The sequence below is a fragment of the Alligator mississippiensis genome, chromosome 3 (assembly GCF_030867095.1).
Source record: "Alligator mississippiensis isolate rAllMis1 chromosome 3, rAllMis1, whole genome shotgun sequence".
In the NCBI taxonomy this organism is placed as follows: Eukaryota; Metazoa; Chordata; order Crocodylia; family Alligatoridae; genus Alligator; species Alligator mississippiensis.
Genome location: NC_081826.1, coordinates 5,275,010 through 5,301,187, shown reverse-complemented (window position 1 = coordinate 5,301,187; position 26,178 = coordinate 5,275,010). Strand labels below are relative to the sequence as shown.

Sequence of the window (26,178 nt, the reverse complement as noted above, 5' to 3'; positions counted from 1 at the left end):
TGTCAGGTAGCCAGGTTGTTGCCGTATTGGCCTAGAGGAAAAGGCAACCAAGACTCATAGTAGAGATGATAACTTTTATTAGATCAACAAATTTTGCAAAAAAAAAAATATAATTCGTTCTTCCTTTTGAAGAAGAATATAACAAGACAAGTCTCTCACTGGGATTGTAGAGAGGCAGCAGCAAGGCGCCAGACTACCATGCGTAGACCCTGAGATGGTGCAGAGTCACTTGGAAGAACTGGATACCTGTAAGTCGGCAGGCCCGGATGAGCTCCATCCGAGGGTGCTGAAGGCACTGGCCGACATCATTGCAGAGCCACTGACGGGAATATTCGAATGCTCGTGACACACGGGCCAAGTCCCGGAGGACTGGAAAAGGGCCAATGTGGTCCCCATTTTCAAGAAGGGGAGGAAGGAGGACCCGGGCAACTCTAGGCCAGTCAGTCTCAACTCCATCCTTGACAAAGTCTTTGAAAAAATTATCAAGGCTCACATTTGCAAGAGCCCGGCAGGACAAATTATGCTGAGGGGAAACCAGCACGGGTTCGTGGCAGGCAGATCGTGCCTGACCAATCTAGTCTCTTTTTATGACCAGGTTATAAAATGCCTGGACTCAGGAGTAGGGGTGGATGTCGTATACTTAGACTTCAGGAAGGCCTTCGATACGGTATCCCACCCCATACTGGTGAACAAGTTAAGAGGCTGTGACTTGGATGACTACACAGTCCGGTGGGTGGCGAATTGGTAAGAGGGTCGCACCCAGAGAGTCGTGGTGGATGGGTCGGTCTCGACCTGGAAGGGTGTGGGCAGTGGGGTCCCGCAGGGCTCGGTCCTTGGACCGATACTCTTTAATGTCTTCATCAGTGACTTGGACAAGGGAGTGAAGTGTACTCTGTCCAAGTTTGCAGATGACACAAAGCTATGGGGAGAAGTGGACACGCCAGAGGGCAGGGAACAGCTGCAGGCAGACCTGGACAGGTTGGACAAGTGGGCAGAAAACAACAGGATGCAGTTCAACAAGGAGAAATGCAAAGTGCTGCACCTAGGGAGGAAAAATGTCCAGCACACCTACTGCCTAGGAAATGACCTGCTGGGTGGCACAGAGGTGGAAAGGGATCTTGGAGTCCTAGTGGACTCCAAGATGAACATGAGCCGGCAGTGTGACAAAGCCATCAAAACAGCCAATGGCACCTTATCGTGCATCAGCAGATGCATGATGAATAGGTCCAAGGAGGTGATACTTCCCCTCTATCGGGCGCTGGTCAGACCGCAGTTGGAGTACTGCGTGCAATTCTGGGCACCGCACTTCAAGAGGGATGCGGTTAACCTGGAGAGGGTCCAGAGAAGGGCCACTCGTATGGTTAAGGGCCTGCAGACCAAGCCCTACGAGGAGAGACTAGAGAAACTGGACCTCTTCAGCCTCCGCAAGAGAAGGTTGAGAGGCGACCTTGTGGCTGCCTATAAGTTCATCATGGGGGCACAGAAGGGAATTGGTGAGGTTTTATTCACCAAGGCGCCCCCAGGGTTTACAAGAAATAAAGGCCACAAGCTAACAGAGAGCAGATTTAGACAGGCATTAGGAAGAACTTCTTCACAGTTCGAGTGGCCAAGGTCTGGAACGGGCTCCCAAGGGAGGTGGTGCTCTCCCCTACCCTGGGGGTCTTCAAGAGGAGGTTAGATGAGTATCTAGCTGGGGTCATCTAAACCCAGCACAATTTCCTGCCTATGCAGGGGGTCGGACTCGATGATCTATTGAGGTCCCTTCTGACCCTAACATCTATGAATCTATGAATCTATAAACATTCTTTAAATACTAAAACGGTGATTAACTGTTTTATGTGTCTACAGGGGACGGGACCAAAAGCAGTGGACTTAAATTGTAGTAAGGGAGGTTTAGGTTACATGGTAGGAAGAACTTTCTCACTTTGCGGGTGGTGAAACCCTTTGCCATTGGGCATTTTTACGTGTAGGTTAAACAAAGATATGTCTGGGGTGGTTTAAACAGAAGTAACCATCTGCTGAGCATGGAGCTCAGTAAAGGATGTTTTGAGGTCCTTTCAAGCCTATTTTCCTATGACCCAGAGGCCTTATGAATTGCTAGAGTTGCTTAAAGATGCCTTAGCAGAAACGTGAAAAAAGCCATCAGTGTAACCACATTAATTAACTAAGCCAAGGCTATTCGAGACAGATGATCCTTTCCAGATATGAAGCTATTTCAGATCATTGCTTTGTAGCTCACAAATGCTAAACTTGTTTCCGGTGTGATTAGGGGTTGCAGGGTGGCATCTGTACTTGAGCAGTACTTATTGTTGGTGGTATGGTTTCTTTATCCAAAGGGGGGGGGGGGGGGGAAAGTAGATTCAAACATGATTTTAGCAGTTGGCACATGTTTATTCTCAAAAAGAGTTTAATTGGGACATTTTTTTCAGTTGGGATCTTAAAAGGATTTACGTACAAGGCGGAGGCATGGCGTTCTTCTTGATAAACTGAATTTCTGCATCTCAGCAGAGCCTCACTTCCCTTGAACCGGACCGAAAAAGAAGGGCAGTGACTCAAACAGGAAAATGTGGAGACACTTAAGGAATCAAAAGGGTAACCAATTCAAAGCCCACGTAACAAAATGCTTATCTCATCACATAAAATTAGACAGTGGAAATGCACTGCCTCGAGAAGTGAATGAAGCTAAAAATTTAGCAAGATTTGAAGGGGAAGTGAGTCCTTTTCTAGATAACAAAAAATCGTGAGCACGCTACTTACAGCTAACAGGCAATGAATATGGAAAGGATATAAAACCACCCTCATCTCTTAACCATTAGCATGAGATCTTCATGGAACAAGGAGGAGTGAGACAGACTCTTTTATCTCTGCCTAACTTTGACTGTCACTACTGGAGATGCGATACTAGATTGGATAAAACTGATAATGTTAGGAAAGGGATTATATGCTTTGACCACTGATGGGAGCAGGGGACTTGAGGCCCCTTCCATCCCTATGACACACAGGTCTAAAGATATTTAGTATTGCCAGCCCCTGACTGAAGATACCATGAAATGGGCCTCAAAGGCTCAGGAAAAAAGCATCAAAATCAAGAGCCTTTTTTCCCCTATGGTTTTGCAGGCTTTTCAATAGTCAGGGCATGTTCTTTGCAAATGAGAGGACTTGAAACATTTATTTTTCATAAAAAACAAAGCAGAAATTTGTGTAAATTCACATGGCTCCAGGAGTTGCAGCTTTAAGGGAAAAACAAATACCATGGCATTTGTGATATAAGTAAAGAGAGTTATAGCAAGGGTTACATATGGCAATTCTCATGTTCTTGTATGTCGCATTCACTGATAAACTCCATGTCTTTTAAACACAATTCTTGTGAGAGGACCAGCACACACGGAAAGGGCTAAGAGAGGAATCCCAAAAGCCACGGTTGATATTTATAGGGAAAATAACTTCCCTGCCCATTCAGGAATACTCCTCTGTATTATTAAATCAGCAAACATTTCCTGGAGCAATAAAGTTCCATCCTGCTCCTATCAACACCGACAATTTTTTTTTCTTTGACATCAATGAAACCCCTTTGTTATTACATGCTTAGCAGTAATTTCTTTTTTCTTGAAACCCTCTTACCAGAAATGTTTCAGGAAAAGAATAATACCTATTGGGACAGACTCTTAAGAGCAAAGATAAATATGAATAGAGTTTATTTTATATATATATATGTGTTTGGGATTTATATAAGAAAAATAGCTTTCACAATAAAACGAACAGATACAACACTCTCTCTCAGAAATGGACAGTGGTGCTGGTTATAAAAAAGATTGATACCCTGTCCTATTGTAGGCAAGGCTACATGTAGAATATACCCAAGATTGACCCTCTATAAAAGAGCTACCATAGCATTTATTGTGACCTACAAAAATGTGCCCCATTTTTGACCCACCCTAAACAAGTATTTACAGACAAAAATGATATGCGAGAAACAAGGGCATCTCCCTTCAAGCGTCGTCCTCAACTTTTAAGATCGTTCCCGAGAACGCCTCAACACCCGACTGCCCTGCAAGCTCACCACTGGCTATCTGGGAAGGCAGATGGGCGGAGGTCCCCGTGGGGCAGTCCTGAACCAAACGTGCCATCTCTTTGTGTGGGTGTCAGGAGCCCACCAGCTTCTCCAGGGGTCGGGTGAGGGCCTTACCATTGTCTGCCAGCCTTTTGTTCTGCTCCACTAAGTTCTCCAAGATGAAGCTCTGCTGGATCATGAGGGTGCTCTGCTGCCGATGCCAGGAGGAGAACAGGGCACTCTGCTGCAAATGTGCATCCATCAGCCGCTTCTTGAACTCAGAGGCTTCATGCTTCGTCTGGGTGCTGAGCTGTGTGGGACGACCGCCTCCTGAAAGCAGCTTGCTGCTGAGTCTGGGGGGATCAAGGAGGGGAGGGAGAGGAAGCCGAGGTTTGCAGCCCCCCCCACTGCTCTACCAGATCTGTCTCAGCTGGTACAGGCATTTCAATAGTCCTCAAAAGCACCCAAGAGCAACCAGGCACTTCCTTCTCCTCATCTGGGGGCAGAAAAGTTTTAAACATGAATCTTTTACATGTTAGCAATGGACAAAACAGCACTTTTTGCCATGATGGCCAAGGAAGAAGGCACTCTGTGCTGGTGTATGCACAGTTTCATAGATGTAGGGTCAGAAGGAACCTATTAGATCATCGAGCCTGACCCCCTGCCCTGGGCAGGAACGAGTGACCCCAGCCACGTGGCTGTAGGAACGTTGCATTTATGATGTAGGAACCCCAGCACGGATGTAGCATGTTGACTATGTGCATGAGAGCATCTCATTAAAGCTGATAGCATGGATTTATGCACAAGAGGCACTTTCCTTTGTTTTGGGTATGACTGTTAAATGTAAAGGCGATCACTTTGAAATGGCACCTGTCCTGCAGATGCCTCCTGCTCTGCATGGAGAGCCCCTTTCAGCAATTCTGAGCTCCCACAGACGGGAGGCGTGCTGGCTGTGCGGGACGAGGGGTAAGACATGAGACTCCAGTAATGAATGTCAGAAGGTTTACATGGAGAGAAGCCCAAGGATTGTGGTGGGATGCTCTCTCTATGTAAAGGGCAGGCAAGGGTCTTTGAGTAGATGTGGTATCTTTTATTAAACCAACTGAATAGTTGGAAAAAAAAGTTTTTAGCAAGCTATCGGGCGCAATCACCCTTCTTCAGGCATAGAGAAACTCCAAGGAATGAGAAGCTAAAAGAAGCTAAACGTATAAAACTTTTGATGTAAAGTTGTCTGAAGCGGTGTAATGAGTCAGAGGACATTTTTCCATAGCCTCTGAAGACAACCTTGCAGATAAAGGCTTCACAAATCTGGTGTTTCTTTATCAAGCATTTCCTGGATGGCTGCTGTGTAGGTAGGATGAACAGTGCTGTTAAAAGACTTTTTACCTGACTGAAGCTCCAGAGGAACATGTGGACCATGAGCGTGCACCTCCTCTTCACCGCTACCACCATCACCACCACCTTCCTTCTCTGTCACCACCAGTATAGCCTCCATCCTTGCAATGGCTGCTGCCTGTTCACCAAAGAAGGGCGTCCCAAAACTGTACCGGCATGACGGCAGCATCCACTGAGCAAGTCACTTCCATCAGCTTCTTCTTGGAGTGCCTCTTCATGTCATCCATCTGCTCCAGATGTCCTGAGTGATCCTAATGGAAACTGTTGATGGCACTGAACATCCTGGCAACACTGCTGCATATCCTTTGCTTCTCTGTCTGGCTCAGTTTGACTCTCCAGTGGTTTTCTGAAGCTTAGTATGATTTTTCGTCACTTCTGGACCAAAATTTTAAGCTCTACAAGAAAAAAACAAACAAACAAAAAACTTCTCTTTCCTTCTCTGAGGACCACCAGTCACATTAAAACTGATCCATTTGCAAAAAAAAAATAAAAATAAGGGAACCAGGAAGTTGATTTTGGATTCTCATCAGTGTCACTAAAATATCAGAGGTCCAGTGGATGCTGATCCGTGCCTGCTCAGGCAGCAGGGTACAACACAGGGAAATAAGTAGATGTCCCTTTGCTAATGGTTGCGATGACTAATGAGAGTGCATTTGGGGTTGGAGGGAGGGGAATGCTATAGGAGTATAATCCTTAGCTGATGCAATTCTGCTGACTTCAATGGAGCATTGCTAGTTTACGCCAGCTTAGATTTTCTTTGATGCTGCGCATCAGATGCAGAGAATAAGACCTAGTCTTCTTCCCTCGCTGCAGTTTTGCCACCAGGGTCCTTCCTGATTTGCACAGGAGGAGAATCAGATTGCTAGACATTGATCTCCTTTCCATTTTTACATCAGTTCAACCCCATCACCTGAGTTGCTCCTTATTTATACAGGTGATAGGGACAGCCTGTGTATTACAGAGTTCATTGCTAAACAGGCAGGATAAAAAGAGTCAGATGGTTCGAATCATACGAACTAGAGCGAGAAAGAAAAACAAGGCACACACAGGGCTAAATTCACTGGGATAGTCCTCTGAGATACAACTATTGTGTACCTGGTTTACCCGGTCAGCTCAGCTTTACACATCAGAGGGACTCACGGGTTAAAAACAAATGTTGGCTTTCTCCCATGACAAAGAAGTTTCTCCTGGGATCCCACAGATGTAGAAGTTCACTGCTTCACTTTAAGTGTCTGGATCCTAGATAACACTTTATCCAGGACAACTGGGGCTAATTCAAATGGACTACCATTCATTCCAGGTGTGTAAAAAGGGCTTTGCCACTCCCAGGTCTTGACTGGGATCAGTCACGACCAATTCAAATGAAACATCTGTTTTCATCGATGAGAGCCAGAGTGCAGAGTTGAGCCTAGCCCATGATGCCATCTTATGCAAAATTATTCTCAAAGGTGTATTCTTCAGCATAAGGACATTGCAGTGCTGGGACTCAACTCAGCTTAAAGGAAGGCGCTGTGGTAGAAGTTTTACAACCAAAATCAGTCCGGATGAAAACAGTGAAATGGGTGTCAGTGGGTTAGGTAATGGATACAGTGCAACTTAGTCTAATTTGTAATGGGAGTGGAGTGTTGTAGCTGGGATAATCCAGGGAATATGCAAGAGCCAAGCTTATTATAACTGTTTTTAGTGACATTTTAATTGGACCAATGGTATAGTTAGACCGACTTGGGCACAACAGGAAAACGACCACGCTTTGTGCCCTAAAGCCGGTTTTAGACCTCTCTCAACGATATAGTCAGTCCAATACAAGACCTCACCAAAAACACTCACTTTGCGCTCACACTGCTCCAATTTGGAAGTCAGAGGAAAGTGGATGCAATGAGATGCAAGAGAGGAGAGGTGATATAGCAAGAAAGTAACAGAAAGGAAAGGAGGAGGAAAGGAAATAGGATGCCTTAACCGTGTATCCTGCTGTCAGCTGCTTTTCCAGGTCCGGCTTTCTCTCTGGGCCTCTCGATATGCACCTGTTCCCTGATCAAATTGGAGCCAAAGGAAACCAGGCACCACCTTTTTATTAGTGTTGATTTTTGCAGATTAGGTGCCAGACTTTCGCCTCCAAGCGTGCCGCTGGGCTACAGCAATTTCCGAAGCATTGTGAGTTGCAAGGGAATTGGGGGTCTGTGGAACGGCTCCCCCCAACTTGCACCTTTTTATAAGTAAGAAGAAACTGCGCTGAAGACAATTTAAATTCATGCTTGTGTGAACCCAGTGCAGGTACACAGTAGGACCCACTGAATCGCCGTTGGTTTACATGGGCTCAGCTCAGCACAAACGGTCTCTGAATCTCCGAAAAACACAATTATAGAGCACAATGTTTCCCCAAAGGTAGGGGAATCTAAGCAAGCCAATGAGGCAGAACATCATTTAAGATGCTCTGTGTTATGCTATGAACTTTACAAATACCTCTAACCAGTTAATGATTTCCAATACAACAATGAAGCTCCAGCGTTTCCTGAAAGCATAAGGGAAATAAGAGATTTTCATTTCAAATTCATTTTAGAAATAACATGACCAAAATAGATGCAGCAGTCCGTACTCATTTGATAGCACAGCCTAAAACTGTGTTCAGTCTAACATCCCTGTCTCCGTATAATGGAAGGTGCCCAGTCTGGTATTTTAAACCAAGAATCACTCTTAACTGAGGAGATAATGACATCAATATGTTTGTCAACGTGTCTGGTGTCACTAAGCCATATGTTTCCTGCAGCTGACTTGTTGATTTGCTAGCTCTACCAAATGTTAAGGACACGATCATGCTTTAGAAAAGGCTCAAATCCCAAAAATAAAGACCTCAAAAGTTAAGATTATGTCACGACAGTACAAGATCAGGCGAGTAGGTCCAAACGCACTGGCTGGAACAGAGACGGGAGTCATTGCCTTTTTTTTTTACCATTAAATCCCTATCATGTGGTGTTGACTTGAGAATCAAAGCAGGAAGTAGCCAGTAACCCCAAATCTGGGCAGTTGTGCAGAAAGTGATGTGTGAACTCATAAGTGTGTCACACCTGTGTTTTAAGCCGTGTGTTGCCTTCCCATTTACAGGAACGTAGGTCTGGAAGGGACCTCCTGGCTCATGGAGTCCAGTTCCCTTCTGTCACCGTGGTATAAACACCTTCATAACCACTTAAACTCCACTTTAATGTGACTTCAGGTTTTTTTGCTCCTATTGCTTTTTTGGGGGAGGCTGTTGCGGAACCGTGTGCCCTTGATGCTTAAGAACCTCCTTCTAATTACCAGCCCATGTTTGTGCGTGGTAATTTTTTCCCCTTGGGCCATGATGGTCCTTTAGCTTAGCTAGGTGTCTTTTGTCATTCTGGTCTTCACCCTCCCTATCTTATCTCCTTCCAACACAGATCACACAGGGTAAGTAAGACCTTTCCATCTCCTCTCTGTGACGTACTCTCCAATCCTTTACTTATCCTAATAGCCTTTCTTTGCACCTGTTCCAGTCTGGATATGAGTTCATCTCTCTTGAGCATGGGTGGCCAGAAGAATGTGAGGTCTTGCTTATATGCTGTACAGTTTCCATATCTTTACTGGAAATCCCTTAGCAGACACATTTGCTTTTTTCATGGCTGCATTACCTTGGTGGCTCTCAGTCATCCTTTGATTATCTAGTAAACTCAAGCAGTTCCCCTTCTTAGTAGTTGCTACTGATGAACTATTGGCTTAGAGTACAAGTTCTTGTCCCAAGTCCATAAATGCCCAACTTTGCACTTGCACCATTTCACCCCATGTCTATTCCTCAAGGTTATCCACCTCTTTCTCAATGATATCACAGATCCTCTTATTGATCAACAATGGCTCCTAACATTGTCTCGCCAGCATGCCCTTAAAGTATTACTATTTTTTTCTTTTGGATGAGAATACAGGCAGTCCTCAACTTACAACATTTCGAGTTACAACATTTCATACTTACCTACAATGTTTATAAATGCACACCTTGTTTCAACTTTATGATGCCAGTTTTGACTTACAACGCTTGGTCCAATGCAATGCTACACCAGCGAACAAGTTCACTGCATCGCTCATCTCCCTGGAGAACGTCTGTCCAAACTTCCTTGGACACTTTCTTTAAGAAAGCCGACAAGACTCCGGAAAAAAAAAATTGCAGACAAGACTCCTGAGAAGACTCCAGCCAAGAACCCTTCAAAAAGTCCAGCAAAGTCACCTCAAAGAAGTCCTTCCAAATCAATATGATTGCTATTTACAATATAAATACATTAATGTAGCTATATTACTCATCTGTAATTGATTGAGTACAAAATTCTGGGGTATTTTAGGTGAAAATAGGGTATCCGGCCTTGGTTCGGGAACCAAACCCCCATTTATAACATTGTTTCTTATGAGAAAATCGGTTCCGAGTTACAACATTTCAACTTACGATGCGGTTTTCAGGAACCAATTGTGTCATAAGTCCAAGGACTGCCTGTACTAAACAAGATCCATCCTCGAAGAAGCAGACATGGATTTGGAAGTGTTAATACCTTGCAGTTATAAAGCATCCTCTATCTGAGAATCGCCATGCACTTTATACACAAATTCTCATAACACCACCTTACAGAGAGAAAACAGGGAGTGTTCTTGAGTGAGAGGCACGCCAGGAGTCAACGGAGCAATTAAGTGGAGAACCCAGGAGTTTTAACTGCCCAGCTCCATAAACTACTTATTTATATAATATCATTGAAGAGCTTGCTTATATATTATGTGCATCACCTAGAATCAATGAACTACATTTTTCCCCCAAGGAAGGGCTCTAATCCAACTAGTGCCATGCTAAACATTTGCCCTATTGAACCTTTGGTAATATTTTCCCCCTCAGTTAATATGACACTGTGCACACAGCTCAGGCAGCCTTAAAATATTCCTTTGCAGTGGCGTCTGCAGCAGAACAACTGTTGACCAAGCAGAAATCTCCATTTTAATGCGATTTTTGGTTTTGTTTCATTTTTCTCCCTTGAGATGCGCAACACCCCTGCAGCTACTGCTCCTGAACTAGCCGTACGGTAATGCTGTTAAGCACTTATATCTCTATTGTAGCTTAAGACTGGACGGATCCTCAGACATATTACAAACTAAAGGAGGTATTTTTAGTCCTGGTTGGGGTGAAATGGAGCAGCTGCTTAAGGACGTAGTGACGCTATCCAACAGCTTAGGAGACCAGAGGCAAATGAAACCTCCAGGCTAGTGGGGGGATTTAAGGATCAAAATGCAGGTCCCTCGACTGGAATTCAGCCCATGAATTACTGGCACTGTGCAAAGCACTAAGGCACTTTTCCTGACCACCCGTGAATCGTCTGCAAGACGGCAACCTCATTTAGCCAGCGTCCCTGACCAGCACTGAGTCAAAGAAAAGAAGTGCTGCCTACTGAATCACAAACGACACTCTCCCCGCAGGATCCTTGGATTTGCGGTGGAGGCATCCGATTTGAGCACTGGCCAGTCTGGATCTAGCTTAGCTGATGAGACCTGACAAGACAGCCACCCCAGGTGGCACGGTTTCGGGCTGTACAGCTGTGACACTTAACTGGGCTCTGCACTTGCTCCCCTTGGGCACGAGGCCGCTCTAGGTTACAAATTCCTTCCGGTTTTACTGTGACTTAATTTTCTTTTCGCCCATGCCCTTTTTGGGGTGAGACTAATATCAATTCTCCAAGCTCTGGCCCTTGCACAGCACAATCAATTGCACGCACCGCCACCGAGCACGCCAAGGAATCTAAATGTGTTTCTCTGCGCTGGAGCCACAGCTTCCCATTTGCTCCTTAATTAAAGGTACCCATTAAGAGCAATGCAACATCCTTTGGCTTACGTTGTTCCCAGCCCGGGTAAATTTCTTTTTAATCTCTGACCCCTTGAAAACAAGGTTGTGCTCTGGACAGAGATTTTGTAAAGCAAATTCAAACAAACAAAAACTGCCGACAGCGGGCACTTCCATTGCGCGGTGCCTAGATGAATCTCTCTCTCCCCGCCTTGCTGGTCTGAAAGTCAACCTGAACTGCCTCCACTGAAGCTGTAACCACCATTTGAAAAGCTGCTTAGTTAAACTTCTCTTGTTCCTACGTCGTCAGCTGACTCAACCCTATTGTTTTCAATGTTATTTCAAAAGTGGAACCGACAGAAGATCCCCAGTTCAAGGCCACTCGCATTCCTGAATTATACCTTTGTAAATCCACTGTGACAGTCATTTTATTTCAGCTTTTCCTTGTGGGGTTTTATTTTTTTAGGGGGGTGGAGGGAGGCTGCAAGTTTAAATGAGAGCAAAATTTAGCCACTTTGGCTTCTAAGCATTACAGAACTAGCTAGGTCAGTGATTCTCAATGTTTTTAGACTCGAGACACCCCTCGGAAAACACCAGCTCTTAGTTTTCACTTGTCTTTTGATTATGGAAATATAACAGAGTAGGTCTTCGGTTGCAAAGGACTCAACAGGTCAGAATATTTGTGATGCTGTGGAGTCCTGTTTGACATCTCTGGGTTTGTCTTGTGAATCACGTTTGCACAACTAATAGTGCTAACACTGTGTGGCACTTGGCCCCACCCTTGAAAGCATCTCAATGCACCCCACTATGCCACTACACCCTGGTTGAGATTCGCCAGGTTGAGAATCGTAAGGTTGAGAACTGGTTGGATACAGGTATAACACAGGGGCATCCTATCCAAACGGTGACCTCTCTAGTCCTAACCTCCTCTAACACACCTTGCATTTGTTATGCAGTCCTTCCCTACAAAGTTCCAAACCAGGACCCTTATCCAACACGAGGCTAATGAACCCGATATATTCCTTGAAGTGGATGCTGCAAAACCACCCTGCCAATGTGCCTCCACCCTCATTCATGAACAATTTCAGTGCTCAGGCCCATCCCTTTGCTTGCCCAAGCAGTTCTGTCGGCACATCTGACTGCTAGACTGTAACGCCACCCTCTTTGCATTTTGCATTTCCCTCCTGACGAGACAGTCCTTCATACCACAATGTGATAGGGGCCATGGTGGACACAGTGGGCATGTCTACATATGCAATTAATGCAACTAAAAAAACTCCAGTGCAATTTGAGCCAGAGTAAACTAATCCCAACATTATCATCTACACGTATTTAAGTGCAATAATTTACTCCACCATTGGACGGTACCCACTAGTGCTGTGCAAAGCATCAGCAGCTGCTTCGATTCGGAGAAGATCCGGCCCAATTTGGAGGCCTAATCTCTCTGAACCGAATCAGAAGGCTCTGAATCGATTTGGAGAGATTCGGAGATTCGGTCACAGAGTGTACAGGCAGGCACTAGGCAGTGCCGGTGGGAACAGCTGCAGGAGCAGCCAGACAAGCCCCGGCTTGGACCGGCAGCCCTAGGAGAAGCCACGACTCATCTGGGGCGAGGCAGACAGTGCTATCAGCCCCGCGAGAAGCAGCGGGCACTGGGGGCAATGACTGGGGAGCTGGGGCAATGATTGGGAGCTGGGGGGAATGATCGGGAAACTGGGGAATCGAATGGAGAAGTGGGGAATCGAACCGGGAGCCAGGGGGAGGCCCCCGGTCATTCCCCGCAGCCCCCACGGCTGGAGGGAATCTCCGAATTGAATCACTGTCCCTCCAAATCGCTGAATCCGAATCCAAAGCAAATACTTTCCACTTTGCATAGGCCTAGAACTCATGTCTGACAGGACTAGCCTATGCTGAAGTAAATTAATCTACTGCACCCTAATTTTGCTGCACATGTAGATGGTGTCCTTTACTTACCAGTGAATTAGTCTACTGCACAGTACAGTGCAAGTGTAGACATGCCCAGTTTGTCCCTTCTAAACCTACCACTGGCCACGACTCAAAAATTAAGGTGATTTAAATCCTATCTAATGACGGCAACTATGCCGCCACCTTAGCAGCAGAAACTAAGAGATGCTGAACTGCGATCTGTTCTACTGCAAGATGGGATCTCCACACTGAAGAGCACTCAACTGCATGCCATCCGAATGCCCCACAAAAACCCTGACCACTTAAATATTTGATCACACATCCACTATTTAAAGGGAGGGGGACAAGATGGTTTTAAATAAATGCTGTTTCAGTCCTTGCTGAGGTTAAGTTGTTGAGCTCACTCATCCAATTTATCTCTTGGACTGCCATTGACTCAAATACCATTTCCCATGGTAAGCAGCTGTTTTGTAAATGGGTTGCATTAAAATAAAATAAAAATACACATCAACAGAAGCCATTTAAAAATAAAACTCGCTTAAATCAGTAATCTCAGCTTGTCTTTCATATGCAGCCACCGGAGCGAGCAGAAAAGAAAGCATAACTTTTATCAGAACCACCTGCTCCAGCCTCTTTGTCGAGGGAGAGTAACATGCAATGCAGTTTCACTGGAGAGAGCATTGCTCATACCAAACCGCTCTGCCACTCACAGCACATTGCTATGATAAAAGGTCTGAGTGGAGGTGGAGACACTGGACAGGAAGCAGCATGATGGTCTCATGGCGGTAAGTACCATGTGGGGAAATTTCCAATGTGACACAAAGGTTTGCACCGCAAAGAGGCGGGTTTTGATCTACTTGGGATAAGCATATCCAGACACCTATGGTGATGGCAACAGAGGGCCAACACCTAAGACGGGGAACGAACAAAAAGTCTTATTTGATTAAGGCACCTCTGGAGACCTATGAGGGTGGGGCAGAACTGACTGGATGGAAAGACGATGAGGAACAGAAAGGAGTTATAGCAGGGGTTAGCAACGTTGGGCAAGGTGGCAAAAACACCCACAACCTTGACTTGTAAGATGTTGGCATGCCAGGGAGGCATGGTGGGGTAGCAGTGAAGGGCCTGATCCTTGTTGTGGCAGTACAGCCCTGGCCCCTTCCCCTCCATCCACCCCAAGGCATGTGTGCCAAGCAAAATGCCTTCAGGTGCCACATTCTGGCATCCTATCAGGGGTTGCCTATACCCTGAGTTCTAGGAAGGGAGTATCACTGGGACAAGACAGAAGGCAACATTATAGTAAAGAAGATAGACAACTAGCTAACTAGAAGACAGACTACTAGATAACACTAAATTGGCAGATGTTGGGGGAATGTATATACTTAGTGAAGGAACGACTGTGGCTTGGAAACATGGGCATGCTGGATGGGAGGAAAGTTGTGTTCCTGCTGTTGGGGAGGAGGTAGGATCGATGCTTAATTAAGTAATTACACAATCACTGCTTTAATGCTGCTTGCTTGGAACCCTTGCAATGCTTCGAGTCCGCACTATGGCTCTATACTTAGCTCTCCTCACATTCACAGACAGACTGCTAAAGAAAAGAACAGCTTTCCAGTCCCCCAAATACAATTTCCAAGTGTTAATTACCAGAACAAGAGGCATATTCAGCCATGCACGCACACACACACACAGAAGAAACTGAAAATATATACTGTACTTTGGCTACCTGTCTTTTTGCCATTACACCTCATTTCCGATTCTGACATGCCAGCACCCACGTTCTCCTCTTCCTATGAGATAAAGCAAGCAGGCTATGATGTCACGTTTGCATTATGGCACTGATGATGAGTCAGTTTGTGGTGCTCTCTCAACATGTCATAATGCTGGAAATCCTGGAATTGGGCTGAAAGCTCATTGGATTGTGACACTGCTTGAAACACGTGTGGGGCGATACCAGTGTCACAAAAGCAGGATTTGCAGGACACAGCTACACAGGAAACTACGACCGTTCTATGTTTCAGAAGTAGTGGCAACCGTTCGTCACAACTCCAAGTTGTTGTCCAGTGCGTTGTAAGGGAGTAGGCATGGCGCCTCCAAGAGTCAGAGCAGGCAAATCTGAAGGTCATGAGAATACGAGTGCACTTTTAGGTTCCAAATGAATTATATTTGCATTAGCTGCAGGGCCCTTCATTGGCAACCTGCTGCTGGTAAGAGCTGTCAATGACAGTAACAGGGATTCACAAGGGGATTTCCTCAAAAAAATCTACTGAAGAGTTTCTTTGAGTACAGGCTCCAACAGAGCTCCTTTATACAGACAAATCACACAGTTCCTTAGACTTTGAGAAACTGTGAAATCTTCATTTTCAAGACCAGCCTGGACAGACACGTGGCTGGGATGGTTTAGTCAGGGTCAATCCTGCCTTGAGCAGAGGCATGAACACTGTGTGCCCCTGGAGGCTGGGGGCATGGCGCCCACCTGCAGGTGGCGGTGGCGGCAGCGGAGGCGTGGAGGCGGCGAGCAGGGCGCTCCCGCAGGCAGCCGCAGCGGTGGCGGCAGTGGGGGCGGGCCAAGCGGGGAGCTCCTGCAAGTGGCTGCAGTGATGTCGGTGGCGGGGCGGGTGGGGGTGGCGAGCGCCGACCAGTGGTTGGCGACCACCCGCAGAAACCACTGGCAGCAGCTATCAGGGACTGCCCACAGATGCCACTGGCAGTGTCGGTGGCAAGGAGATGTGTGGCACCACCGGCAGCGCTTTTTGCAGGGGGTGCACTGCCAATCTCAGGGGGTGCACATGCACCCGCGTGCACCCCCTATGTATCATCACCAGTGAGCAGGGGGCTAGACTAGATGATTTTGTGAAGTCCTCCCAGCCCTACTTTCCTATGATCCTATGACTTCAAGAGTAGGTCTTTGAGTTCCAGCGTTCCTGATGGTCTCTGTGAGCCCAACAGAGAGTCCAGATTACCTCTGCTCCTGGGGAGGTCTTGACCTCATAGGGGAAGTCCCAGCAACACATGCAGCCTCTCCAGAACATGGTGGTATTCATTAGTCAGGGGACTACAGCATGCTGAGCCCTTTGTTGCAGTATGGCTTAGCCAAAGTCAACACAGATTGCACGTTAGCAAGAGCAACTGGCCGAAAAGGCTTTGGCCCATTAAAATCCAAAAAAAGGTAGGGCAATTTAGTACTTTAGAGCTGAAATTCATGCAAATGAAAGGCACAGGGAAGCAGAATGTGCCAGTCAAATCCCTTTTCTTGCCTACATCAGTAACTGAAGCCCTATTTGCTTGTTAAAATTCAGGTTTACACTACATACACATGGCAAAGAGGAAAGCCAGGCATTAGTGACCAAGAAGTGAAATCAGGAGATTTCATGAGAGATGTGCCCTAAGTTGTCTTGGTGAAGACATCCGATACATCTGACTCCCTCCTCATTTCCTCTCATTAACTGTTTCTCAGTTAATGACAGAAACCACCTCACTGCTGCTTTATAAGCCCTCACTAATACAAATATGCATACATTAAAAATATATATTTTACAAATATAGAATATACATATACATGGCTTTTGTATGTGTATACAAAGAGAACTGCCACATTCCTTAAAATATAAGACACCCCTAAATTTCAGATACACCCACGTTTCCAAACTCTTGATTTAAGAAAAATTAAAATATCAAATAAGGATGCATTTATGGGGCATAAAAGACTTTTTTTTTTCATATTTTATTTGAATTTAAACAGGCTATTTTTAGGGGGGGAAATATTTTTTAAAAGTTCATCATACTCAAAGGAATACAGTGATGCTTCAAAAATCATCATCATAATAAAATAATGTAATTATCCACATCAGTGGCAACTAGAAATTCATTCACCATGTTCCCTATTTGGAGACCCAATGCAGTAGACTGAACCCCTGCTGAAGCCAATAGCGCAGCTGAAGCCAATAGTGTTATACTGTTTTACAAAAGCTGCCAGAGGTCCATGCCAGAGAATGAAAATGATACAGTGTGCACAGCATCATGGACAATGAGCGTGGGAAGGGACCTCTACTCCAACCCCCTGCTCAAATCAGGGTCAATCCCAACTACATCATCCCAGCCAAGGCTTTGTCTACTCAGGTCTTAAAAATCTCCAGAGTTGGAGACTCCACCACCTCTCCGGGTAACCTGTTGCAGTGTTTCACTGCCCTCCTAGTGAGAAAATTTTTCCTAATATCCAACCTTAACTTCCCTTGCTGCAACGTGAGCCCATTGCTCCTTGTCCTGCCATCTGCCCCCACTGAGACCAGCCCAGCTCCATCCTCTTTGCAGCCCCCCTGCAGGGAGGTGAAGGCTGCTATTAAATCCCCCTCGGTCTTCTCTCTCTAGACTAAATCAGCCCAGTTCCCTCAGCCTCTCCTCACCAGTCCTGTCCCCCAGCCCTACAACCATTTTCATTGCCCTCCACTGGACTCTTTCCAATGTGTCCACATCCTTTCTGTAGTGGGGGCCCACAAATGGACACAGGACTCCAGATGTGACCTCCCCAGTGCTGAATAGAGGGGAAGGATCACTGCCCTCGATCTGCTGGCAACGCTCCTACCGATGCAGCCCAGGATGCTGGTAGCCTTCTTGGCACCAAGGGCACACTGCTGGCTCCTGTCCAGCTTCTTGTTCCCTGTCCCCTCCAGGTCCTTTTCTGCATTGCTGCTGCCCAGCCAGTCAGCTCCAGCCTGCACCAGTGCATGGGATTGCTCCCTCCTCAGTGCAGGACTTTGCACTTGTCCTTGTTGAACCTCATGAGATTTCTTTTGGCCCAGTCCCCCAATTTGTCAAGGTCTCTCTGAATCCTACCCCTATCCTCCAGCCTATCTACTACTCCCCCCAGCTTAGTGGCATCTGTAAACTTGTGGAGGGTGCACTCTAAGCCATCTTCCAGGTCCAACCCCTGAGGCACTCCTCTTGATACCAACTGCCAATTAGACCTCCAGCCATTGATCACTACCCTGTGAGCTGGATGATCCAGCCAGTTTTCTATCCACCTTACAATCCATTCATCCAGCCTGGACTTTCTTAGCTTGCTTGCAAGAACATTGTGGAAGACTGTATCAAAAGCCTTGCTAATGTCAAGGTATAACACATCTACCAGTCTCCCAACATCCACAGAGCCAGTCATCTCATCACAGAAGGCAATCAGGTTGGTCAGGCATGACTTGCCCTTGGTGAATCCATGCTGACTGTTCTTAATCCCCTTCTCCTCCAAGTGCTTAGAAATAGATTTGTTGAGGATCTGCTCCATGATTTTTCCAGGGACTGAGGTGAGGCAAGGTCTGTAGTTCCCTGGATCCTCCTTTTTCCCTTTCTTAAAGATGGGCACTATGTTTGCCCTTTTCCAATCACCCAGGACCTCTCCTGACTGCCCTGAGTTTTTAAAGATGATGGCCAATGGCTCTGCAATCACATCAGCCAACTCCCTCAGCACTCTTGGGTGTATCCCATCCGGCCCCATGGACTTGTACACGTCCAGCTTTTCTAAATTGTCCCTCACCTGTTCTTTCACCACTGGTGGCTGCTCACCTCCTCCCCAAACTGCGCTGCCAGGTGCTGTAGTCTGGGAGCTGACCTTGTCTGTGAACACCGAGGCCAAATAGGCATTGAGCACTTCAGCCTTTTCCTCATCCTCTGTCACAAGGCTGCCTCCCCCATTCAGTAAGGAACCCACACTTTCCCTGATCCTCCTTTTGCTATCGACATACTTGTAGAAACCCTTCTTGCTACCCTTCACTTCCCTTGCTAGCTGCAACTCCATTTGAGCTTTGGCCTTCCTGACGCCATCCCTGCACGCCCAAGCAATACTCTTATACTCCTCCCTAGTTGTTTTCTGTCCAAGTTTCCACTTCTTATCAGCTTCCTTTTTGTGACTTAGTTTACTGAAGAGTCCCCTGCTAAGCCAAGCTGGTCTTCTGCCATACTTGCTAGCCTTCCTGCACATAGGGGTGGTTTTTCCTGCGCTCTCAGTAAGACTTCTTGAAAGTACAGCCAGCTTTCCTGGACTCCTCCCTCCCAGTCCGGCTTTCCAGGGGATCCTGCCCATGAGCTCCGTGAACAAGCTGAAGTCTGCTTTTCTGAAGTCTGGAGTCCTTACACTGTTCTCCATCCCTCCTTTCCTCAGGATCCTGAACTCAATCATCTCGTGGATTAGAGCACCATTTTTCCTTATTTAGCCGACGGAGAGACACAAGCTGCTTCTACTGTTATTCTCTAGGAGCATGGCATCTGATGAAGTAAGCTACATTTTACAAAAGCTTCTGCTACATATACATATAAATACACATACACATACACACTTTGTTAGTCTATAAGGTGTAGATCTGCCCTGCTTTTAGCTGACTTCAAATTAACTATATCTCTCTAGTCTCCATGATATTCATTTGCCCTCATTTACCACAGTATCTGAAGATCTCTCAGTATTTAATACATTTACCCCCAAACCTCCCTATGAAGTAAGGACATACTTTTGCCTTTGGTTTACACAGGAGGAAGTATATAGATCGGACTTGCCTACAGCTGCTCAGGAAATCTGAGGGCAGGGACCTGATGTTGTTGCATTAATACGGATGCCCACGTACAAAGTGAGAAGCAGATGCCCCACTTCCTGGGTGCAACTACACCTGAAATTAAAGCGAAGCAATACATTCTGGAGCTGTTTGGGCCAGAGTAAACTGCTCCCAGGTGCAGCATTGATACATGCGTCTGGGACAGCAGCAATTCAAGCTGGAGCAGAGTAGGACCAGGCTGGCAGGGGGGCAAGGGCTCAGCTCTGGGCTCTGGGCAGCAGCGTTGGGCAGTGGAGGGGCTGGCTGGGGCACGAAGGTGCTAACCCTGAGGAATTGCTTGGCTAGGCGGCAGGCAGAGGTCTGGCCCCCACCCGGTCACTGTCTACGTGCGTGTTTCAGCACAGTAAAGGACCCCGCCAGAATATAGTACTGTCTCCAAGGGCACGTCTACACAAAATGTTACTGCGGAGTAGACTAAATGGCTCCTCAGTAAATGTCTCAGCATCTACATGTGCAGGGCAATTAGGCAGGAGGAAGTTAAAAAAATCTGCAGCTGGCTAGTACTTGTAGAAGTACAAGTATTATCTTGCTGTGGAGTTTTTTACCCCACAGCACTGCACGTGTAGACACTGACATGGCTGGCTGGTGCAAAAAGGTGCTTCAGTGCAGGGGCTGCCTGCTGGCTAGACCCACAGCGAAGCACCCTTATGCCCCCGCCAGCTCCTCCACAGCATGTTGAGCCGGGCAGGAGCAGTCCTGGGCTGGCAGGCTGACCCCCGGGATCCCCTGCCAGCTGGGCCTGCTCCAACCTGGCTCACTGTGCTGCAGTCCTGGGCACATGTTCAAACGGCACACCTGGGGGCAATAAGCTCCAGAGCAATAAACACCGAATGTATTGCTCCAGATTAATTGCACGTGTAGATGTTCCCCAACAGTACTATCTTATGGTGGAGTTAATTAATTTACTGCACCCTAATACTGGCGCATGTGCAGACAGTGACACTTTACTGTGGAGCTAATTAGTCTACTCAGTGAAGCACAAGTGTAGTTGCACCCTTTGTGACAATTCAGTGGCCTGCTAAATAAACTCACAACCACAGAAAGCAGGGCAGGAAAGACACTGAACGGGACCTGCAGTGCACTTCTTGGATGTCTTTGAGATACTGCCATTTTTCTGAATTTCCATTTTTTTTTTTTCCTTTGTAAGGATAGAGGGAATCAGTCATGGCAGAGAAATAAAATGCTGCTGTCAGCACAGATGTCACAACCCGAGAAACCAAGTTTCCAAATTAAAGACACCGGCAAAAGAGCCCAGCAGGAGATACTTATCTTTCTTTAAACATTATTATCACTGATTGGAACCTAAATGCCTTTATTTGGTAAGAGTTAAAGAAAAACTATTTTTTGCTATGTTAATGCATGCTCCAGGTTACATGCTGAAGATGCCATGCTATACTGTACTCACAATATTGTGCTAAATAACCCATCGCTTAAACTTTATTCCTCAGAGAAATTCCTTTATTAAAAACTACAGTAGGTCTCAAGCTCAACCATTTCAATAAAGTGGGTATCTTCCAGTTCTCAGCTTAAGCACACGTTGGTAAATGAATTCAAGAAGAATATATATATTTGAGATCAATAACAAAGGTGTGAAAGCCAGTCCGCCTTTACAGGATGATCCTGGCATGCCAGAAGTTGCAGGTAATATTAAAATGTATTGGCAAGCTGGAAGTTTTAATAAAGCAAGAGAGCTAGACAGTAAGATCTAAAAAGCAGGAATTCTTAATCTCTTGACTATATAGAAATGCAGAGGATGCTTACTGGATTTGAAAAGTGTTCCTTTTTTATCAACTTGGACTCACGGATGAGCTGAGGCCCAGTTCACGAAAGCTTATTCCCTATATATCTTACTTAGCTAGTCTATAAGTTGCATACCTACAAAGCTTTCTGCCCGACTTCAAGGTAACATGGCTAACTACTCTACTTTGAAAAGTGTTGACAGGCAAACCAGTGCAATTGTTTTCACACTAAATGATTTGCAAAGCCATCAAAATCCATCTTAGGTATTAGGCATTAATAAAGTAGCCATCTCCACACTTAAAATTTAAGGGTAAAATTTGAGAGGTGATCCTAGCATCTGACCCCACCACTCTTTTCTGCCCAGGGCAGGGGGTCGGTCTCAGTGATCCTCTGTTCTAACCCTAAAATCTATGAAAACTATGAATCCTATTTCATATATAAGAATCGGGCTGGAAGGGACCTTAGGGGATCTAGTCCAGTGCCCTGCTCAAGGCAGGATCATCCCTATCCAAACCATCCCATATAAGTCCTTGTCTAACCTATTCCTGAAACTACACAAATGACCCTCCCATGCAAGACACATAGCCCCAAAACAACGGGAATAGCCTAACCAGCCACAGGTAAAGCAGGGTGACAAGGACGTTATCCACGCACGGTATTCAGCAAAATCTGCTGTGGCTCGCAGGGATCTGGACCGAGGACTTTTGGAAAAGAGCTTGATTTTCACAAAAACAGGATTTCATCGCAATCAGGTCAATACATTGGGGTTATTCCAGGGAGATGGGGGAAACATAGGTGTTTCCCCTCTGTGCCCATTAAAGCCCTGTGCATCGCACTGTGTTGCCTTTGCCCCCAAAACTTTATTCTTTACGGCTAAGGCTGGTTAGAGCTTCTCTGGGTTCATCTGTAGGTGACTGACAGCGCTCCTTGCCCAGGGGCAAAGGTGTACTAACTCCACGTGCCAAGCTCTGAAATCAGGTCCCTGACACTCTGCTGCATGCTTTTGATTCCCGTCTGATTTCTCGACCTTCGCTGGTCTAGCAATGAACTCGTTTCCAGGCTCTGTCTATATAATCCTGCTTCACCGTGGGTACCGTGCACTGTAATGATACAAACAACCCTGGGGTTGCTAACAGCATTAAACAAAGAATATGCTGCACCTTGAAATGAACTCCTTCAAAGATAAACACACACACACATTTCTGCCCACGGGGCAAGAACCGCGCAAGCTGGTTCAGAGAGGCACAGATTTTAAGACAAGAAAGGATCATCTAATCAGACCTGCTATATAACAAAGGCCACGAAATTTCATCCGGAGTGTCCTGCATCCAGCCAGCAGCTCCTGGCTGAGCTAGAGCAGGTCTTTCAGAAAGACTTCTGGTCTTGAAAGATATATTAGCTTCTTGGCACCGTGACTGCATGCCACTCCGAGGCACGTGGCCACCTTTGACTCGTGAGCTGAATCCCAACATTATCCATAACACCGAGACGTGTGCATCAATTTGTACATCTCTCTCCTGTATCATATGTCTATCTGATGTATAATAAAGCATTTCCCACCCTGTGTAACTGTAGGTCACACCAATATTTCTTTAAAATAATTCCTGCCTGTAGATACAGTATTATTAACTGCGAGACCTGTGCTCAGACAAGCAAGGGCAGATAAAGACTGGTGCCATGCTCCATTTCCCATGAACAATATCCTGCAGTCCCTACTCAGGCAAAACTCACAGTGAAATCAGTGCGCTTTTAAATCCCAACTACATCAATCAGCGAAGGTTTTGTGCCCTCGCATTTAACGGTTTTTCACGCATTCGGGCTCGTGCAAGTGATAATGAAGATTTGATTTGATTTTGCTTTTTTAAATTCATCTCCAGACCAAGAGCTTAAAAAAAAAAATATATAATCCAAGCAGTTGTTTTTGGCCACGCTATTTTCAAATAAGATTAATGGGGCCTTATATGGTATCTTCCTCTAGCTCCAATGATAACAAAACACAAGTTGCCTTTAAAAAGTGCTGAGCACCATTTCCCGGGCCATTATTTACCAACTGCATCATGCGTGCTGGCAGGGCTGCTGTTTTCGATAAGCACTATTGCTTGATTGTAAAGAAACACTCCAATAAGAAGAGAGATGCTTAAATGATGCACTTTTATGACATCTTTCCAAGAACAACAGCAGCTAATTGCTCAGTTTCCTAGTGGGAAATGTCTCTTTAATATGTAGATCACTAGATGACTACTCTAATGCAAGGTGCCAATGCTACAGTCATTTAATCATGCAAAAGAGTTTAGCTTTCACTTAGAATACGCTTTATCATCCTTCCAGGTAGGGCAACAGCACAGCAGCCCACATACCATCTGCTCACGGAAATAAAATGGCTTTAAAATGCTTTATTTGTTTTAAATAATATTACTGAATGTATCTGTAGGGTTTTTTTAGACCAACTTACTTGGTGCTGACTGGCCTTAGCCAACTGCTCGTTGGCTGATTCTACATTAGAAGATGCAGTCTCAATGTTGGCTTCAATACTATCTGCAAATTAAGATAATAGAAGGTAATTACAGGGCACAAGCCTAAAGGAATCATTCACACCAAAAGCAAGGCAGCAATTTCCTGGTGGGCACGGAGGGACCGGGAGAGAGTCTCCACCGCTCTCTGTCTACACCTGGACTCAGTCAGAGGCAGAGCCACTGATGATGATCCTTGGTTTATCAGAGCATAAGAAACTGGAAGGCTTTGGAGCTGATGCAAGGTCCAGTGGAAAGGCTCCAAAAGACTTCAACGGGCATTGGATGAGGATCAATTTATTGGACTGATTAGCTCCCCGGAGGACAATTAAATTGATCTGTGGTGTCCAGGGGAAAAATCACAGGACACGCTTCCCAATGTAGGAAGGCAGGGCTGGAAGGGGCATCATTTGTTCTTCAATAAAGACCTTTGCTTAAGTCAGTTCTTGGCTTTTGAGCCAAGGGGAAGGAAACAATAGGGGGAGAGAAATAACTGATTTATTGCTAATGAGGTTAGCAATGAGGGGAAAAAGAATCCCTGGGTCAACCAAAAAAAGTGAACTTTCAAAGCAACACTCATCTCCACCTAGAAACAAATTTCTTGGTTGCAAAAGCTGCATTTATGACCTAGATGGGACCTCAAATATAAATCTCAGAAACCATGGCCAATTTTGCTCTTAGGTATGCACATGCAACAGCAGCTTGCCTCAGTCGGAGCTGTGTGTATATATTTTAGGGCAGAAATAAGAATGCTGGGTATACATAAATCAGCTGGAGAATTTACTACAGACAAATTCAGAAATAAGATTTCATGGCTTGAACTTACTCTTAATAAAATCAATAGGGAGACATCCATTGGTGTTATTAAGACTTGGACTGGGTCCCTGGCACAGAATATTTGCTTAATTAATTTATTTTATTTTTTTTTACTTTCAAAGGGAAGAAAATAAAACACATTGGCCATTTCCACAGGTTGGGGAGAAGAGATGCTTCGCAGGCTTTAATTCACTCACAGATACATTTTAGAAGACTTCTTGTAATCTATTTGGTAGATCAAACTATTTTGTCAGGTTGTTAATATCTTTAGGTAATTTTCATAACTTAATTAAGAAATAAATGGGGTTTGACATTATAGACCTATTCAAAATAACTCATCACAATGAAGGGAGGCAGTGTTCTGTTCTCTTAATTTTTTTATTATACATCGCTATACTAGCAGTGAAGAAACTCTATGGCTACCACTGCCAGGGATTGCTAAATTACAATTTTAATGCCACCACATCCTCACCACCACCATAACACAAACTAGCTAAAGGCTGCATAGATGTATCGGCAGATCTTCCAGTCATACCTCCTAGGTGTGGAGCCAAACTCTAGGATTCAGTGCTAGCCCTGGTCTTTTGCCTGTCAGGTATTGAGTAGGCCTGTGCAAAGCAACAAGTATTTGATTTGGATTTGGTCAATTTGGATTCGGAGATTCGGCGCTGATTTAGAAATTCGGCCATAGACTATAATGGGGAATCACTAAAATACCTATAACTGTCATTTTTTTTGCAGATTTGGATGAGAACAGCAGGGATGGTGGCCCCTTCTGAGTGCATGAAGCCTGCCAAGTTTCAAGGAGATAGGTGCAGGGGTTTCTGTGAAAGTGCACCTCTGTCAAAAGCAAAACGCGTATCACTCGTGTGTGTTAAGGCAGAGCAAGAAGAAAACAGCAGGGATGGTAGCCCCTCATGCAGGCATGAGGCCTGCCAGGTTTCAGGCAGAGTGGTGCAGGGGTTTCTGGGAAAGTGCACCTCGAGGCTCTGAAAGCAAATTAAAAATGCAAATAGGTGTGGAGTAAGGAGGGTGGCACTCACTCCATCTGTACATGGAGCTTGGGGAACCCCAGCAGTGGGAGGTTCATGTTCAGGAACACCAGCTGCTCCACCAAACCAGGATCCAAGTAGGTGGGGTGGGGTATCACAACATCACCAGCAATGCACCCTTTCGCTAGGAACACTGGTTGGTGGACAGGATAGGTGTTCCCGGGCAAGTGTGGCCAGATCCTGCCACATCTGGCTGCGGGTTGCCCAATAGGCCAAGGCGTTGCAGTGCAGCGGCTCCACGTCCTCAGCAAGATAGGTCACCACCAAGGTTTCCGCG

At 45.7% G+C, this 26,178-nt stretch overlaps 1 protein-coding gene across 1 annotated transcript in view; it reads right to left on the bottom strand.

The window, feature by feature from the left end:
* The window catches only part of TSNARE1 (t-SNARE domain containing 1), a gene marked incomplete at its 5' end in the record, with an annotated part of 667,552 nt that overhangs the window by 236,063 nt on the left and 405,311 nt on the right, over positions 1 to 26,178 (bottom strand). Inside the window, one exon of the mRNA XM_059723464.1 lies at positions 23,976 to 24,058. Coding sequence (XP_059579447.1) covers positions 23,976 to 24,058 — 83 coding nt within the window. The remainder of the gene's footprint in view (positions 1 to 23,975; positions 24,059 to 26,178) is intronic.